At 43.0% G+C, this 17,831-nt stretch overlaps 1 protein-coding gene across 2 annotated transcripts in view; it reads right to left on the reverse strand.

Moving 5' to 3' along the window:
• Positions 1-10,429: 10,429 nt before the first annotated feature.
• The window catches only part of LOC132568259 (sodium/hydrogen exchanger 7), an 82,911-nt gene continuing 75,509 nt past the window's right edge, over positions 10,430-17,831 (reverse strand). For both annotated transcript variants that reach the window (XM_060233886.1, XM_060233887.1), the window contains 3 exons: positions 15,118-15,200; positions 14,100-14,205; positions 10,430-12,035 (listed from right to left, as the gene is read on the reverse strand). In XM_060233886.1, coding sequence (XP_060089869.1) covers positions 11,793-12,035; positions 14,100-14,205; positions 15,118-15,200 — 432 coding nt within the window. In that variant the 3' untranslated portion in view covers positions 10,430-11,792. The remainder of the gene's footprint in view (positions 12,036-14,099; positions 14,206-15,117; positions 15,201-17,831) is intronic.

Raw genomic sequence — 17,831 nt, forward strand, 5'->3', positions numbered from 1 at the left:
GAGTGCCCTGGCTGAGGACTGCTACTAAGTTTAGATTTCTAAGAGAAACTTACATTTCTGAGCAGTGGTGTACTGAATCCTTGGATTGTGTAAGCACCAGTTTGCATTCATGAGGGCAAGGTATTTTTAAAAAAATCTTTATTGTACAATGTTAATTCATACATGCTGTCAAAAAAACCTGGCTGGCCTTCTAAGCTACAGAAGATAGGCCTCACTCTTCCCATGTTGTCTTTTTCAGAAGTTGCGACATAAAATTTACAAAACAGAAGCTTTAAAGACAGTGATCTGCTAGGCTGAAACAGATGCATTTCTTGTGAGTACCTGTCTACAAGATATCCAAAACACCCTATTCTCAACATGCTGAAAAAGTGCCAGTAACCAGGGCCATCTTAACAGTATTATGGGCCCCAGGAAAAGCAGTTACTGGGCCCCTACGACAACTACTCACAGGAATAAAAATGTAAATGGATATTAGTACTGCATCATACACAGATTACTTTGGGGCCCCTATGCTTGTGGGGCCCATGGGCAAGTGCCCATCAGGCCCATGTGTTAAGACAGCCCTGTCAGTAACAGCAAGATGTTCTTGTTCAAGAAAACTCAAACTTACTTTGTTCTTATAGAAGCAGAGGTACAAGATCCACAAAATGCATTAGAGAACTGAAGCTCAAAAGCACTTTCTTCTGCATTGTGCATTCACAACTGAGTCCTGTGCCAGTTAATACTTTACTTCTACTGATCACAATGGTAATCACTAACCATGGACTCAGAACATGAAAGAAACTGCTGGCTTACTCTGTGGTGTGATGACAGTATGAAGGAATTACACATTTCAACAAGTAAGGACTTAATTCAAAACAGTGGACAAGGTAGTACTTATACCTTGATGTTCGATCAGCACCAAATTTGCTACCTATTACTTCAGTAAGTATGCAGGGGTGTTGAACTCATTTGTTATGAGGGCCGGCTCTGACATAAATGAGACCTTTTGGGGCTGGGCCGGGCATGTACCTGTTTAAGATTAGGTAGCAGAAATATAAACTTTATGAAGGACAAAGTTTTTTTAATTAAAAAACTCTTAAAACATGCTTAAAACATTAGCTCTCATTGGTCATAAATATGCTTTCTTTGTATCTCTCAAAGGAAGCTCTGGCTCTTTCCTTCCTTCCCCAGGAGGGGGGAGGAGCTGCAGCCAATAGAAGGAAGAGAGGCCTGGTCCAGTAGCTCTACTGTACGATTGAGAGAGCATGGCAAAGCAAGCTCTTCCTCCCCCTTTCCTCCCTGAGGAGCCTCAGCTAATGGAGAAAACAGACTTTGCTCTATAGCTTCTGTGCAATTGAGCAAGCCTGGAAAAGTAAGCTGTTACACGGAAGGAAGCAAGAGACAGGGAGAAGGAAGCAAATGACAGTTGCTCGGGGGCCTGATTTGGCAGATGGTATAGAGTTTCACAATGGTATACAGATGGTATACAGTTTCACAACTCACTGAAAACAGTCTTTTCCTGTTTTAAATTACTTTTAATGTGCTGCAAATAAGCTTCACTGTTTTGCCTTCAACAAATTATATGTATTTTTATTACCTTTTGTTAAAAAAAGAAGGCTGAATGATTAGAAGACCCCATTGGGCTGAAAGTAAATTAAAGAAAATACGAACTTTCATTTGAGTACAATGATTAATTGTGTTTGTTAGACAGTCAACTCACAGTAGAACGAAGTGTGAAGTACACAGGACTGTCGTGGAAAATGGCAACTATGTTGAACTGTTCTCACCCCCATAACATTTGTGGAAACTGTGGCTGTGAAATGGGTATTTCAGCACTTGCAACTCCACATCACTGACTATTGAAAGGCAAGCATATACACCACATAGCACATCATACATTTCCATTACCTCACGTTAAAGGTGGGGGAAAGAGAAGAATGGAAACTCAAGACAGGACATTGTTTTTGCAGCAGCCCCATAGTTTTTAGCCTACAGAACCAGTATGTTATAGTTATTAGGAGTGTGAAGATCCAAGTTTAAAACCCTACTCAGCCATGAAGTTCACTTGATGACTTTGGGCCAGTCATTCAGTTTCAGCCTACCATGAAGAGGGACGGTAACTCAGTGGTAGAGCATCTGCTTGGTAAGCAGAAGGTTCCAGGTTCAATCGCTGGCATCTTCACCTAAAAACCTCAGCTTGAGACCCTGGCGAGCTGCTGCCAATCTGAGTAGACAATACTGACTTTGATGGACCTAGGGGTCTGATTCAGTATAAAGCAGCTTCATATGTTCTGCTTGTATGTTCATACCATAACTCAGAAGGTTGTTTGTAAAGATACCATGGAAGTGGTGACAGCTGTATACATTACCCTGAGCAATTCTTCAGTAAGAAATTTGTATGAAGAGAATAACCAGATACTGAGTTTTTAAAATTCTGATAGAATTAAGGTTTCACAAAGTGCTCTTTATAATTTGTACATACTTCATAGTAAGCTGTTCTGTGTCTTACATTGGTCTTCAGCTGAGTTGTTGGCATTCAACAAAGGGAACTTTCTGTCTCAAAAGCTTATACCCCACAAATCTTGTTGGTGTCTAAGGTCTTACCAGACTCAACTATAGCTGTTCAGCCAAATTATTGCCATCATTACCTATCCAATGATTTTAGAATGGTGTTATGCATCAATATAAAAAGATGGAGCACTCATGAGATTATATGCAGCCAGCTTCATGGAAGAGTCCCATTTCTGAACTTTTTAACCACTTCTTTGGACATATTAAAAACTAAATTTATATTCTGAGCAATTTCCCTTGCTGCACAACATACATAGATCAGCTATCACTATAACATTTGCCTTATTTAAATGCCAGGTATTAGGAACAAATTATAAATTGGAATTCAGGATATTAGACCGGGAGCCTGGAAGCATGAACCATAAAAAGTCACTTTATGCTTACCCTTGAATTCTGTAGTCATTAAGATATATGTGAAAGATAGCAGACCTATCTTTGGCTGTTGAACAGTATGTATCTTAACACAGACAGAAGACACATTTAAGTCAGTGGTGGCTAATTTTTTGCCAGTGTAGCACAAGTATAAGATAAAAGGATAGTAGAGAACCTGATGATACATATGCAGCTGTCTTGTTCCTTTTCTTCTAAGTCAGGAAGAGGGCAGAGGTATAGGTCATGGCTAGGTCCATCAGCTCTAATGCTCCTGCTGCTCCTACTTCATCAAATGGTAGATACAGAAAACAACCTTAAATCAGTGCTCACATATTAACAGCCTTCTCGGTGTTCAGTTGTGCCCATGGTTGGCAGTAATTTATACCACAAACAGCAATGTTAAAAATCTCTCACCCACTTCACACAGTTCTTCCATGATCTGATGATCTTCGAGTGGTCAGCTGTGCAGTCACACACATGGGTCTTGCCGCAGGCAACGGATCCGTACCTCGGAGTCTCTAATAGCTCGCCTAGAGCGCTTTTTGGTGCGCTTCCCACTCACTCTGGGGAGCAGGCATCGACTGCGCATGCCTGGAGCAAGGGGGAGGCGCCATTCCCACTCAGTTTCTTCCAGCCGCCACTGACACTCTACATAGGTAAACATCAAGGCAGAGAAAGCCAGCAGCGGAAAAGGCTGGGTGGGCATGTGTGACTGCACAGATGACCACTCGAAGATCATCAGTTACAGATAAGCAACCTGTTTATCTTCTTCGTGGTCTCTGTGCAGTCCCACACATGGGTGACTAGCCAGCTAAAGGTCACGGAGGTGGGTGCTGGCAAGAAAAAAGAATGTTAGTCACAACATCTAAAAGTCAGAAAGAAGCGAATGCACTCACCAGTCACTTCAGTGGAAGATGGACCTGAGGACCGCTTGACTGAAGGAAGCGTCTCATCTGGCACGAACGTCCAAGGCATAATGGGAGATGAACGTGGACGGTGAGGACCATGATGCCGCAGCACAGGTGTCCTCCAAGGAGATGCCATGCGAGAAGGCCGAAGACGTCGAGACCGCTCTAGTTGAGTGAGCCCTAAGGCCTTCAGGTAAGGGTTGCTTAGCAACTTTGTAACACAACCGAATTGCACTGGATACCCACTTAGAGAGTCTCTGGGTAGAAATTTTGTGCCCTCTGTGAAGATTGCCATAAGCCACAAACAAGTTAGGGTCCTTACGGAACGGTTGTGTACGAGAGAGGTAAAAGCTCTTCTGATGTCGAGGGCGTGTAGAGCTCTTTGCCTAGAGTCCTTGGGATCAGGAAAAAACGTGGGCAACGAAGTGGAGGTTGACAGATGAAATTGTGACACAACCTTGGGTAAGAAGGAAGGGTCCGGTCTTAAGACCACCTTGTTCTTATGAAAGACTGTATAAGGAGAGTCAGAGCGGAAGGCACACAAGTCACTGGCCCGTTTGCCGGAAGTAAGAGCAACCAATAAGGCAGTCTTCCAAGACAGCAGACATAGGTCCACGGTTGCCAGGGGTTCAAACAGGGGTCTCATAAGATGTGGGAGCACTAACGAAAAACTCCAAACTGGTACAAACAGTTTGATAGGAGGATGAAGGTGCAACATGCCCCTTAGGAATTATTTGGACAGCCTGTGAGAAAAGACAGTCTGGCCATCAATAGGTTCATGGAAAGCAGAAATGGCTGAAAGGTGAACCTTTAAAGAGGAGTAGCTGAGACCTGACACTTGCAAGGACAGTAGGTATTCCAGGATTGAAGGCAGGGGTACAGACTCTGGGTGGAGATGTTGGGATGATGCAAAGGAAAAGAAGTGCTTCCACTTGCATTGGTAAAAGCGCCTGGTGGAAGGTTTTCTAGCATTCAGTATAACTTCAGCTACTCTTGAAGATAGGGATGTGGACGAATTCTCCAAGTTGTAAGGGCCAGAATTTGAGGGTTGTGGTGCAGCACCTGGCTGTGAGCTTGGGTGAAGAGATCGCCTGCCAGGGGGAGGCGGTGGTAAGTGTGGCAGGACATCTGAAGAAGCCTTGTGAACCACGGTTGCCGTGGCCACCATGGTGCTATCAGAATGCAGTCTGTGCCGTCCCGAGCAATCTTGAGTAGTGATCGGGTAATTAGAGGGGTTGGTGGAAAGAGATAATGCAGAGGACCCCTCCAGATGTGAAGGAAAGCATTGTTGCCTCTCCTGGTATAAAAGAGAGGGCATTTCGAATTGTCCTTCGAAGCAAAGACATCTATTTTGGGAGTTCCGAAACAAACAAAAATGCGATGCCGGTAGAGTGGATTGAGGGACCATTTGTGGTCGTCTATGCGAATCCTGCTGAGAGAGTCGGCCAGGATGTTCTCTATGCCTGGAAGGTGAATGGCAGTCAGGTAGATGTTGTTTTTGATACACCATTCCCAGAGCAGTATGGCTATGCGGCACAGCCGGAGAGATCTGGTTCTGCCCTGTTTGTTCACATAGAACACTGTGGCCATATTGTCTATTGTGATCTGGACGTGTCAATCCCTCACAGATGGAAGGAACAATTGAAGGGCCCTGTGCACGGCAATGAGTTCTAGGCAGTTTATGTGCATATTCCTCTCGGCCACAGTCCACAGCCCTCTGACAGTTTTGTCCTCTAAGTGGACTCCCCATCCCCACTTGGAGGCGTCTGTGGTTACGATGACAGATGGAGGAAGAAGAACAAAAGGTATCCTGCAAAGCAAATTGTCTGGTACTGTCCACCGAAAGAGGGAAAGCAGAGCATCCTGAGGGACAGTGAGAACAGTATTCTGTGGTTGTAGATGTGGATGGTAGGCACGAACAAACCAAAGCTGGAGATGTCGCATATGCAGTCTTGCAAATCGAAGGACCGACATGGTTGCAGCCATGAGGCCCAGGAGACGTATGGTGATTGCAGGCTGAATAGGTATGTCGGACCAACTGGGCCAGGGACATAATGGTTCGGGCACGATCCTCTGGAAGGAGACAAGATGAGGAGACGTGCAGAGACGAGCACCTATGAACTGCAAGTCCTGAGTTGGGGTGAGGTGCGATTTGGTGACAGTCACACAAAGGCCCAGGGAGGCAAGAAGAGAGAGTTGTTTTGAGATTTCTCGCCAGCTGGTGCGCCGTAGGGGCAATGAGCAACCAGTCGTCTATGTACGGGAACACTGGAATGTTGCGGAGGCGCAGGGCAGCTGCGACTACTGCCATGCACTTTGTAAACACTCTGGGTGCGGTGGAGAGGCTGAATGGGAGAGACCGATACTGGAAGTGATGATGCCCCATGGCGAAGCAAAGATATTTGCGGCGCTGAGGACTGATGGTCACATGGAAATAAGCGTCCTGGAGATCCAGGAACGCCATCCAGGAGTCCTGCGGAATTGGAGGAAAGATGGATTGGAGGGAGATCATTCTGAATTTCCTGTAGGCTATCCGCTTGTTTAGCCTCCTGAGATCCAGAATGGGTCGCTTGCCCCCATCTCTCTTGGGCACCAGGAAATATCTTGAGTAGAAACACGTCCCCCGATGTTGAAGAGGAACAGGTTCTATGGCATTTTTTCGGAGCAAGTTCAGAATCTCTTGTTGGAGGTGAGGGGAGGGTGGAGTAACGGTGAAATAGTGGTGGTGGGGTGGTGAAACGAACTCGATTACGTATCCGAGACAGATTATGGTGAGCACCCAAGAGTCCGTGGTGATTGAGCTCCAGGTTGAATAAAATGGGAGGAGATGTGTGCGATAGAAGGGATTCATTTGTGGAATGGGACACAGAGGGAAGTCAAAGAAACTGCTTGGATGGTTGTGCAGAATTTTTTGCGGGTTGAGAATGGGGCCTTTGTTGGAAAGGTTGTTTCTGTTGTGGAGGCTTCTTCCTCCAATAATCAGGTTGTCTGGGAGAGCGTTGACAACGTTGGAAAGAGGGTCTCCAGGACTTAGGTCTATTGCATTGTTGAGAGGCTGGCTGGGAAACACCCAGGCATTTTGCCCTCTTATGGCCGTCATCCACAGACGTGAGTATCTCATCTGTTGAGGCATGGAACAGGCCAAGCCCATCAAATGGTAAGTCCTCAATCTTTTGCTTAATGTCGAGTTGTAAGTTAGTCGACCTCAGCCAGACATGACGACGTAGAGCCACTGATGAGGCAAAAACTTTGGACGAGCAGGATACAGCATGTCTCAAGGAGTTGATTTGCTGCTTCGACACTCGTGACAGTTCTGAGACTAGATTAGAAACAGCTTTCTGGGAGGTCTCAGGCATGGATGGAATATGCGGAATTTGGTTGGCAAGGTTGTATGTATATGCTGCAAAATAAGCTAGGTAATTGTTGAGTTTGGAGTTTGTGGAGGCAAGGCTGTAGATCTTGCGAGCCAGTGTGTCCAGGTTCCTGCCCTCACGATCAGGTGGAGTTGGATGTCGCAATGGTTTGGCCTTAGTCACTGAATGAACAATTATTGAATTAGGAGCCGGGTGGGAGGCTAAAAATTTGGATTTGGGTGCGTGCACCCTGTAAAGGGAGTCGAGGCGCTTCAAGGTAGGTGGTATCGAAGCCGGTTTGTCCCAGGACTCGTGTAAGCCCTTGAGGTGGACAGGCAACATGGGTAGAATTGAACCCGCTGGAAAATCTACCTGAACGAGATCATGGACAATATCAGAGACTTTGGGAGAATCAGAAGGGAGAGGAATATTAAGGGCTTCAGCCATGGTGGTGATTAAATTGAGGTATGCTTTGGAACTGTTAGAAGGCAAAAGTCAGGTAGGTTGGGTCGAATCCGATACAGGGGAAATGGGCGGGTCTTCAGAGTCTGAGGGATCCAAAGTGCCCATCTCAGATTGAGATTCTTCAGGCGGGGACGACATACGAGGTTTGGTAGGTGCAGAGGGTGTCTGATCTTTGGGAAGCTTAGGTTGGAGATTGGAGGCTGGAACGGGAGCTGTTGCCAGGGCTGTAGATTCTGTGGTGGAAGCTGTACGGGGCATCAAGGGCTCTTTAGATAGATCTCGGTCCCGAGGGGGTTCATAGGGTCGAAGGATCTCACGGGAGTAATATTCCTGGTCTCTATATGGGGAAGGACGAGAGTATGGGGAAGGACGACGGTACTGAGGAGATTCCAGGTCTCTAGAACTGGAAGGACGACGGTATTGAGGTGATGTATGTTCTAGGACTCAGGTTCGAGAGGATTCACGGTACCGAGGGGAATCATGGAAGTCCTGGATTCACGCATGTGGGTCTCGGCATCGAATTCACGGTACCTGGATCGACGGGAACTCTGCTCGGAAGGGGAGCGGGAGTAACGCTGGTGAATCTGTCGGGGCCGAGGAGATGGCGATCGGGACGGAGAGGAATAGTCATATAAACGACCTTGGTAGTAGTCCTGGTAAGGAGAGGGAGAGCGAGGAAGACGACGTCGAACCGGAAAGCGGGACCGGACCCTTTGAGTGCAGACCTATGTGGAAGATTCTCTATATAGTGGAGAGACTGCAATGTCTCGAAAAAACCCGGATTGAAACCTCGAACGGGTAGGGTCCGAGGAGGGGTCGGGTTCCAGGATGTCGTATGGTACGACGCTATGGATCGAGGGGGAACGAGACCCAATCGGTATAACCTCCACCATAGGTGGAGAGTGCGGAGTTATCTGCGGCATGTCAGAGATAACATCAGAGGGCGCCGAGAGCTCTGGTGGTATGATTGGAGCCGAAGCCATCGGGGTGGATTGCAAGGTCGAAGTCAATGGTGTCGGATCACGGGACTTCTTTGGAACCGAGGTCGGCGAATTCGAGTGACAAGACTTAGGAGCCGAGGTCGGCGAATCCGAGTGACGAGACTTCTTCGAAGCCTTATGGCCCTCCGAGTGCTTAGATGGTCTTGTCGGACTTATGCTTTTTCGGAACGTGAATAGCAGCCGATGCAGCCGAATCTCCCGCTCATTGTGGGGGAGGCGGCGAATCCGAGGTGGGCATAGCCTGAAGAGACTTTTCAAGCAGAAAACTTTTAAGTCTAGCCGCTTGGTTTTTTCGCGCCTGTTTTCCAAAGCTGCTGCAGTGAGGGCAAGTATCTACCCTATGCAATTTGCCCAGGCAGAAAAGGCAGTAAGAGTGTCCGTCTGATGTGGGGATTTTAGATCCACACTTCCGACATTTCTTAAAGGTGATTTTCCCTTCCATACGCTCTGGACGGGGGAGGGAAGGAAGGGGGGGGGGAAGGAAAGGGGAAAGAAAGCGCAGAATAGGGCTTTTAAAAAAAATTTCTATGGACGAAGGAACTAGGCGAAGGAGAAGATAAAGATGAAGAAATACGATACCAACAGGAGGGAGAGACGAGCCAAAGAGAAGAACGCAACAAGGTTGGTGTTGTTCGGGCGGCAGAAAGGAAGAAACTGAGTGGGAATGGCGCCTCCCCCTCGCTCCAGGCATGCGCAGTCGATGCCTGCTCCCCAGAGTGGGAAGCATGCCAAAAAGCGCTCTAGGCGAGCTATTAGAGACTCCGAGGTACGGATCCGTTGCCTGCGGCAAGACCCATGTGTGGGACTGCAGAGAGACCATGAAGAAGATATAAAGTTCCATGATGTCTCCCATCCAGGCACGGGCCAGACATATACCTGTTTAGCTTCAGCACTACTGCTACATCATATGCCTTCCAACTCTACCTTGGAACCATGTGGCCAGTTCAAACTCTTTCACTTGCATAGTAAAGTCAATTTGTCACTTTGTCAGAACTGCTGATTGTTGTGTTCCCTTGAGGCTAAGATTCCCAGCCAGTTTAATTCCATCCAAACCAAGACTCTCAGCCAGGATTAAACCATAGTTTGTATTGCAACCAACTGTGGTTTGTCATAAAGAAACATAATAATCAAACAATTTACCAAGGAGGAAAGAACATGCATGTCCAATGATTCCCCTAGGCCTGCTCAAGGGATGACAACTTAGCCATGAATGTGCACATATAGAAAGCAAATGGTGTGAAACAGTGCAAAGTCTCACTCCATTACTGCATATGGCCAAGAGCATTTCTCAGACACAGTCATCCTGAAACTTAATTAATTTGGATCTGAAATGGAGTGAAAAAGAAAACGAGGAATTATCCAGAGTAAAACTAGTTCCAGCTGTAGGTACTAACAGCTAGTTCTAGCTTTGGTTACTAACAGACCAAACTAAAATTGGACCTAACAGACAATAACATGGGTTTTAATTAGGGTTGTTTTCTATTGGCTACTCTTTCAAGGGTGTTTTTGTACTGCTGCATACTGATTTATTGTAGGCGTTAAGAATATACAGGTATAACCACAGGGGTTTCATCTTTGTAATGAAGGGTAGAATCCTTTCCATACTTATTGAAAGAAAGTTCATTGAAATCACTGAAACTTTGGTTTGCACAAACTCACAGGATTGGGAGGTATAAGTTCATGGCTAATGTGAAAGATTAAGCTTCTTACTTACTGCTGCAACTCCTATAAAGGCTGCAATCCTCATTGCTCAGCATGCAAAAATTACAACAGGAAAGAAGGAGAGAATTATGAACTTTATTAGGTTGGTTCAAATTTCATTTATGCTTCACAAAACAGACTAGGATAAAATGGCAAGTAAAATTTTGTTTTCATGATGGCAGGGAGAAAAAGAGGGGTTTAGATCTCCCTAAGCATATTTGTCACAACTTACAAGGTAATTGGTTTAAGAAAAATCCTACCCATTGAAGTCAAAACATTACACTGAATCTTGCTTCTGGTAGCTGAGCTCCTCTGCAGAGAAGTGGAGTAGATCTAATTGCATCACTGAGGTCATTTATTTTTGTATCCTATATAAAGTATTTTCACATTACAACATGATATTCTTCTATTATTACAGGAAAAAGGCACAGCACCATTTAAAAATATCTGGATAACAGTGCAACATGCCGCTAACACACCCACATGGTTTCCAGAGAAACAAAAGCACTTTGTTTTTGCTCTGATATAAGCATCATGTAAAGAGAAACATTTGGGCTGCCTTAACCTCCTTGATTAAAGACCGTTAAAATCCAGAAACATCACAGGAACTTGAACCAAATGCCATGAATCTTGAATAAGCAATTGCACTGCAGTCAACACTTTGTCTTCACAGTATTTAACACTTCCACATGGACACTAGTTTTTCCTTCCCCCAAAGAATTCTATGACTTTACCAAGACAGCCTCATGTATTGAGGGCACATGGCAGGAAATACATATTTTGGATGGCAAATAAATATATTTGCTTGTGATGCAATCATGGATCTCTTAACAGAATTGTCAGTACATTTTCCATGTTATTAGAAGAGAAAAACATGTCCCCTTTGAGACAGATACTAGCAAGGACTTTAAAAATTCCCCCTGAAATGAAATGGAGCTTTATTTCTCAGTAACATCTCAGAACAATTGATGCTTATGTTAATATTTTGCATTGTATAATTGTCATCTTTTTGTTCCTTCCTTTTTTCAAGTATAATTCAATTAAACATTGCACTTTCCATTCATGACAGATACCAGCATCCTCTTCTGTGCTTTCCAGGCCAAACACTTTTGCTGTTGGCCTGTTCTTACAGTTAATATTCTGACATCTCTTCAGACTAGTGCTGCAGCAAAATGTGATGATTATAGCATGCTGCTTTAAATTTCAAGTATGTATTTTTTAAAGAGAGACTGACCCAATTTTTTACTTGGCTGGCTTAGACAATGCCAGTGTCTTACATTAAGTTAAAAGAGAGAAGGTCGAGGTTGGCATCTTCAGACCTTAATAAACCACTTATACAAGAGACATTAACTGAACTTGCTAAGCACCTCCACTGACATTGGGACCAGCAGCCATCTTGCATCCTTGGGCATATTGCTATCTTTTGACTGAGTGGATCATCATGCATCCAGTGGAAATACTAGACGGGTCCCTCTGCTCATCACCTCAGGTGCTTCAGTTCCCAAGTCGCGTTCTAGAGCTTCCTCTGAGCTACTTTTTGTCTTCCTGCCATCAAGACTAGTAGTAGCAGTGTGTGAGCCAGAGGATCCATTAGCAGTTATTGTAGTATCTCCATATGTCAAAGTCAGGTCACTGTCGTTGAGAATAAAATCAGAGTCTTCATCTCTAAGCTGTTCATGATTCTGTGGTGAGGGAGAAAGGGTCCAGGGCAGGGTTTTTTTTAAAAAAAAGAACATCACATTGTGTTAATATTGTTTATTGGTGATGGGGGTTACTAAAAGATACGTAAAAATGCTATAGAATGTTCAAGGATCTAAGATAAAGCTTGAGAAAATCCACCGCAAGAGCAGGGAATCAGAGGCAAACACTGTTGCTCCCGTCATCTGAATTCCTCTGTGGGATCCAGTCCAAAATACTTGGGATTTAAGCAACTGGTATGAGTGCAGCTATAACTGATTTCATATTCTCAATTACTCAGAAAGCAATGCCTTAATATAGATCAAAGACCTCTGTAAATTTCTGTGCTACCTACTCAATTTGTTTTCGCTTTGCTTTTACACAACATTCACATATGTAAGTCTAGCAACGGATAATGCTGCCTACTCTTCTAGTCGGCCATTCAACAGCACACATTCCAATCCATCACTAGGCCTTGGATTCTAGCTTGAGTGTCTATAATTATTCTTTAAAACTACATTTTAGTTTACTGAAGCCAGAGGGCTCTCAGCCAATAGCTACTGAGACTTCAAACACTGCAACTTCTATTTACTTCAGATGAATCTGATTGAAATTATTTTCTGCTACCTTTTTCTAATTTTTTAAAAAAGTGAAATTAAAGTAGTTTTGTAGTAGAGAAAGGAAAGTAGATTTTTGCACAGCTGGTTTGTAACATAGATGCTCTACAATATTCCCAGGCAAACAGCCCGACTAATTGGTCTGTAATGTCCCAAATAATTTTTCTTCCCTTTTCCAAAGCCAGGCACTCTATTTGTTCTCCCCAGTCCTCTGGGGCCATGCCAGGAATACTTCACAGTGGAAACAGGAATTCAGCTTCAATCCACATTCTCTAAGAGGCCCTGCCTTTCATAATTTGTTCAGCTTTATCCCAGATCAAGCTCTAAATTACAGCCAACAAAATGTGTCTGTATGATTTCTAAATAATCTCATAAGCATGGAAATTGCTTTTAAAAACACGGATAGCTTTGCTTAATATGCCTACCCAGGATTATGTTGCTTTGAGTGGAAAGGGCATGCAAATACTTCAGATAGAGCCTAAGTAATCTGAAACATTCTTTTGAAAGAGGCAGGAATGCAACCCATGTGGATCCCAAGAGACTTGAAAGTATTCCAAAAATAGCCCTAAACTGGCCTCTCCAATTCCTTACATTCTTAGTCATTCAAGCCTTATTATTTACTCCATTGCATTAAAAATCAACAATAACACCTAGACCCACCCACCTATTTAAATAGTGCTTACATTTCACATTCCCATGTAAAGTTTTTTTGTATGAGCTACTCATCTTCAGATGAAATTGACACTCAGGTTTCACAACAGGTTTTCAGTACAAATTCCTCACTAAACAGAAACCAGGCTGCCATACAACATAGTCCTGCATTTTGCAAAGCACTAGAAGCATCTGTGTAGAATTTTAGACATAAACTGATGCAGTCTTCTCAGAGTCAGTGAGAGAGAACACATTAAATCAGTTGCAAAAAAATCCAAGCTTGGCATTGAGAAGTCTGCATACATCTTTTTAGTTTTCTGCCCATTTTTCTTTGTGTGTATGCATTAGAGTGCATGCTTGTGTGTCAACCTCACTATAGAGGTCTTTTAGTTGGCCTGGGCAGCCAGCCATTACCTGTGGTCCCTCTTGATCCCTCCCTTCTGCTAAGTCGTCCAGCATTCAAGGACTTGGAGGGAGTTAGGCTCACTTGCCAGCAGTCTTTCTGGTGCCCAGAAAAAGATCCACCGCAAGAGCAGGGAATCAGAGGCAAATACTGTCGCTCCCGTCATCTGAAATCCTCTGTGGGATCCAGTCCGAAATACTTCAATACATAATCTTCACCAGTGATCTTAACAGCCTAGCTTTAATTTCACTGGCACTGCAGTAATTTAAGTTTCCGCAGGGCCATCAAATGCTCAGAGCACACCACTAATTTATGTTGCTGAAGTGCAAGAGAAACTTAGCTGCAAAGGAAAATCAATTTGAGAAAGGAGAACTTTTAGTGGGCAAGATTGTGCTTACCTCATAAACCTGGGGACTAGTCAAGCAGCGAGCTATCAATCCACACCAGCTTGGAAGAGTTGTTGTTAGTGCAGGGCCACTGTGGGTAAGGATGGGCTTCAAGTAGCTTTCAGCATGTCATTAAGAAATCTCTCTCTCTCCCCATTGTTTCATGAATTTGTTTTTAAGTAATGGTTTCTGCCAAGGTAGCTTTTCCTTAAGAGGTTTTTGTTTGTTTGTTTTTTGGTATTCCTCAGACTCTTGCTGGGTTCAGAAAGGCAACAGCCCTTGTTTAATCAACCAAGTAGCCTGCTTTGCTGCACCAACTCATGAAGTTCTTTGAACAGGGGATCCTGCCAGCAATGCCACCATAGTATCACAAAACACCAGGCTGACTCTCAGACATAAACATTTTGGAGTTTTAGCCAGAAGCACAAAAGTCACTCAGCTGAGACGAGTCAAAGTGACTGATCCAACTCTAGGAATCATCCAGATCATTGGAACGATGGGTTTTAGCTCTCACTTCCTTGCTTTGAAATGTCATTGACTCAACCATAATAATTTAACAGAAGTGTTTGGCTGAGGTTTCTTTAATGAATGGTTCAAATTCAGCAGCAAGACACTGAATCAATTAAAGGCCAGTTTAATGCAGTGGAGAGGGCTGGATTAGGTAGATATACACTGAAATGAAACTCACTGGATCACCTTGGGAAGTCAATGTCCCCTACCCTCACCTACCTTCCAGTGCTTCTAGAGGTAATATATGGTATTTTCACGTATGCTATCTTAAGCTCCCTAGAGAGAGAACAGGGTTCGAACATGCCAGCATAGTCTTTCACAAAATGCTCACATTAGGCGATGAAGGAACTTGGCTACTTCATAGTTATATCTTAATGACCATCCTAGCACATCACTGCTACTTAGGCCTTTTATAATCAATACAAGCACATCTGGGCATTGCTTTGCAGGACTGTATTTCTTATTAAGGATAGTTCCCCCCCGCCCTGGGGTGGCAGTGGTGAGAGTTCGAAAAGGATACTTGTGGTCAAAGCTGTACCAGAGCCTGAAGATCCAAGCACTTTCCTGCTTCGTCCTGTTCCTTCTGTCCAGATCTGGACCATCCTGTTGAGATGACATCTGCATTATATACATGCATGCTCTGTTGCAGCACCCACTTTATGGAATTGACCTGCCTGATAAAGTCTCTTAGCATTTTTCAAACTATGCAAAGCTAACTTCTAAAGGAGGCTGTTTTTATAAAGGTAATATGGCTTTATTATAAACAGAATTATTCTGGAAGAGTTTTTTAATAAAGAGACTATACTGTGTACGGTATGTAGTATCTGTTGTGGTATATATTATCCTCTTATGTAATTTCTGCATCATTAATATGCTGTGTTAATACTATTACATTGGATGTCCCATTCTATTGACTGTGCTGCCTTGAGTCTCAGAGAATAAGGTGGACTACAAATAATGTAAATAAATAAAAATATAAAAGACAAAGCATTTAAAATTCTAACTCATGATTCACTAAGAAAAAATAATCTGGCTGAAAAGTTGGGCTAGGTCTATTAGATCAGCTGTTCTTCAGGTTTACTTAGTTGGTTTTACTAGATCAAGTAATAACAATGATGGAGCCTTGCTAAATTTTAGGAAAGACTCTAAAATATCCTCGATTAATCATAAAGTAATAGCATTTTTAATTAATGTAGCCAAATTGGCAATAGTACAAAAATGGAAAGCAGAAGCGGCTTCTCTAACATTATGGCATTTGAAGATGTGTGTGTGTGTGTGTGTATAATGGCCAAGCTAACTGAAATGAACAAAAGATTAATAGACCCAGATATATATTTTTTCTATCTGGTATCCGATATTAGAATACCTACAGAAATATGGAGAGATTCCTAAGATAGTAACAACACTCCAGTTATGGTAACTATAAAGTAGAAGATTTTCTCTTATTTTCTCCCACAGAATTGTTAATTTGAAATTAATTACTCCTTCTTAGTCATAATTAATGTTTGGTAATACCTTCTCTTTCGGTAATTTTAGAAATCATTCTATATGTCTGTATATTACTTTGGATTGTAATATATTAAAAAACAAAAAAACAAAGATGGAACCTGTGCAAGCATAATCAAAACTGGACCCAAGACAATTCAGATATGTGCGACATTCTGGCAATGGTTTCCTGAAACAAACTTGTCAATAGAGAAAACAAAGATGATGGAAGATGGACTAAAAGATCATGTTGACCTCTGACACCTTTGGATCCTTCAAGCTTTCCTGGTAAAGGCAGCACAACCTTTGGAGTCTTCATCTCAACTGGGGTTTATTGTCTGGTTCTGCAAAACTTGCTGGGGCTGGAAGTACTTATCTTTAGCTCTCCGGCTTACTTCTATCCTGGACATTTAATACTTACGCCTGCTAATAGATTACAACCAAAGCAATTGTTCCTCATGAAGGGGGTGCATTTCCTCACGTTAGGTCTAATTTTATTATGAGCTAATTAAGTTGAAACAACTAAGCTTCCAATAAGTAGCCTAGCAATTTCTCCACCTCGGAAAGAACACCCGTTCAGCTTCTTATATCTCAATGCAGTAATAATATCCAACATTTTTTTAAAAAATCACACTTCTTTGCTGAATACTAAGCTCCCTTTGAGATCAATAGTTTTAAAAGTGTTGTACAATGTTTAAAAAGAGTTGCGTTGTTTTTGAATTTGGTCCACCTTCTTTTAAACTTCAGTTGCTTTTAGTTGAGTTCTTAGCTTTTCATTTTGTAAATCTCTCATTTCATATAAAAGTTAAGATTTCTCTCTCAAAGATTTCTCTCATATACTCAAATATTGAACACTCTCTCAAAACCATCCAGAAAAAAAGCATTACCTTCTCTCTGAAATCCCTCTGAGTTAGCTTAGTATGCCAGTCTTGGGGAAGGTAATGAAGGATTTGATAAATGCCAGACTAGACTAAGTTTCAGTAGCATTAACGTGTTAACTCTAATCCTTTTAATGCAATAGCAGAACCACAAAATGACTTGGCCACCTGTTTTGCTGCTGTTACTTGCATTTAGCTGTGGCTGCCACTTTGTTCTTGAGGAAAAACCTCCTGACCCTGTCAAAGGATGGGTGTCAAATGATGCTTAAAATTAATGAAGGGAATTAAAATGAACACTTGTATATCATACGGTAAGCATGAACAGAAAGAGGCAACTCCATCTACTCCATACATCTTAAAATCTGTGTATGTTGATAAAAGATGTTTATTTACATAAGTATTAAAACTGATGGTGGAGATGTAGCTTACCTAGAGAAATAAAGGTAGTTGTAACTATCGTAACTACCATACAAACAGTGTGTTGCAATGGCAAGTGGAAAATTCAACAGACATTAAGATCACAGAAGTCACAGTAATATTCCACCTCAATAACTACCACTTTGTATTTCAAACCACACCAGCTATATGTGGCTCTGCTTACTGTACCTCATTCCTCATCTGAAGAAGTGTGCATGCACACGAAAGCTTACCTTCTGAATAAAACTAAGTTGATCTTAAAGGTGCAATCGACTCCTATTTTGTTCTACTACTTCAGACCAACACGGCTGCCTACTTGGATCTATAGCAGGAGGCAGAACTGGTGGATACATTTGCAAAGCTTTCCAGCTGCTAGGGCACTCAGACCCTTCATAGGCATGTAGAGGCATATTTTCTGTGATGTGATACTGCAGGGCTATGGGTCTGCCCGCCT

This window comes from Heteronotia binoei, chromosome 3, assembly GCF_032191835.1.
Source record: "Heteronotia binoei isolate CCM8104 ecotype False Entrance Well chromosome 3, APGP_CSIRO_Hbin_v1, whole genome shotgun sequence".
NCBI lineage: Eukaryota > Metazoa > Chordata > Lepidosauria > Squamata > Gekkonidae > Heteronotia > Heteronotia binoei.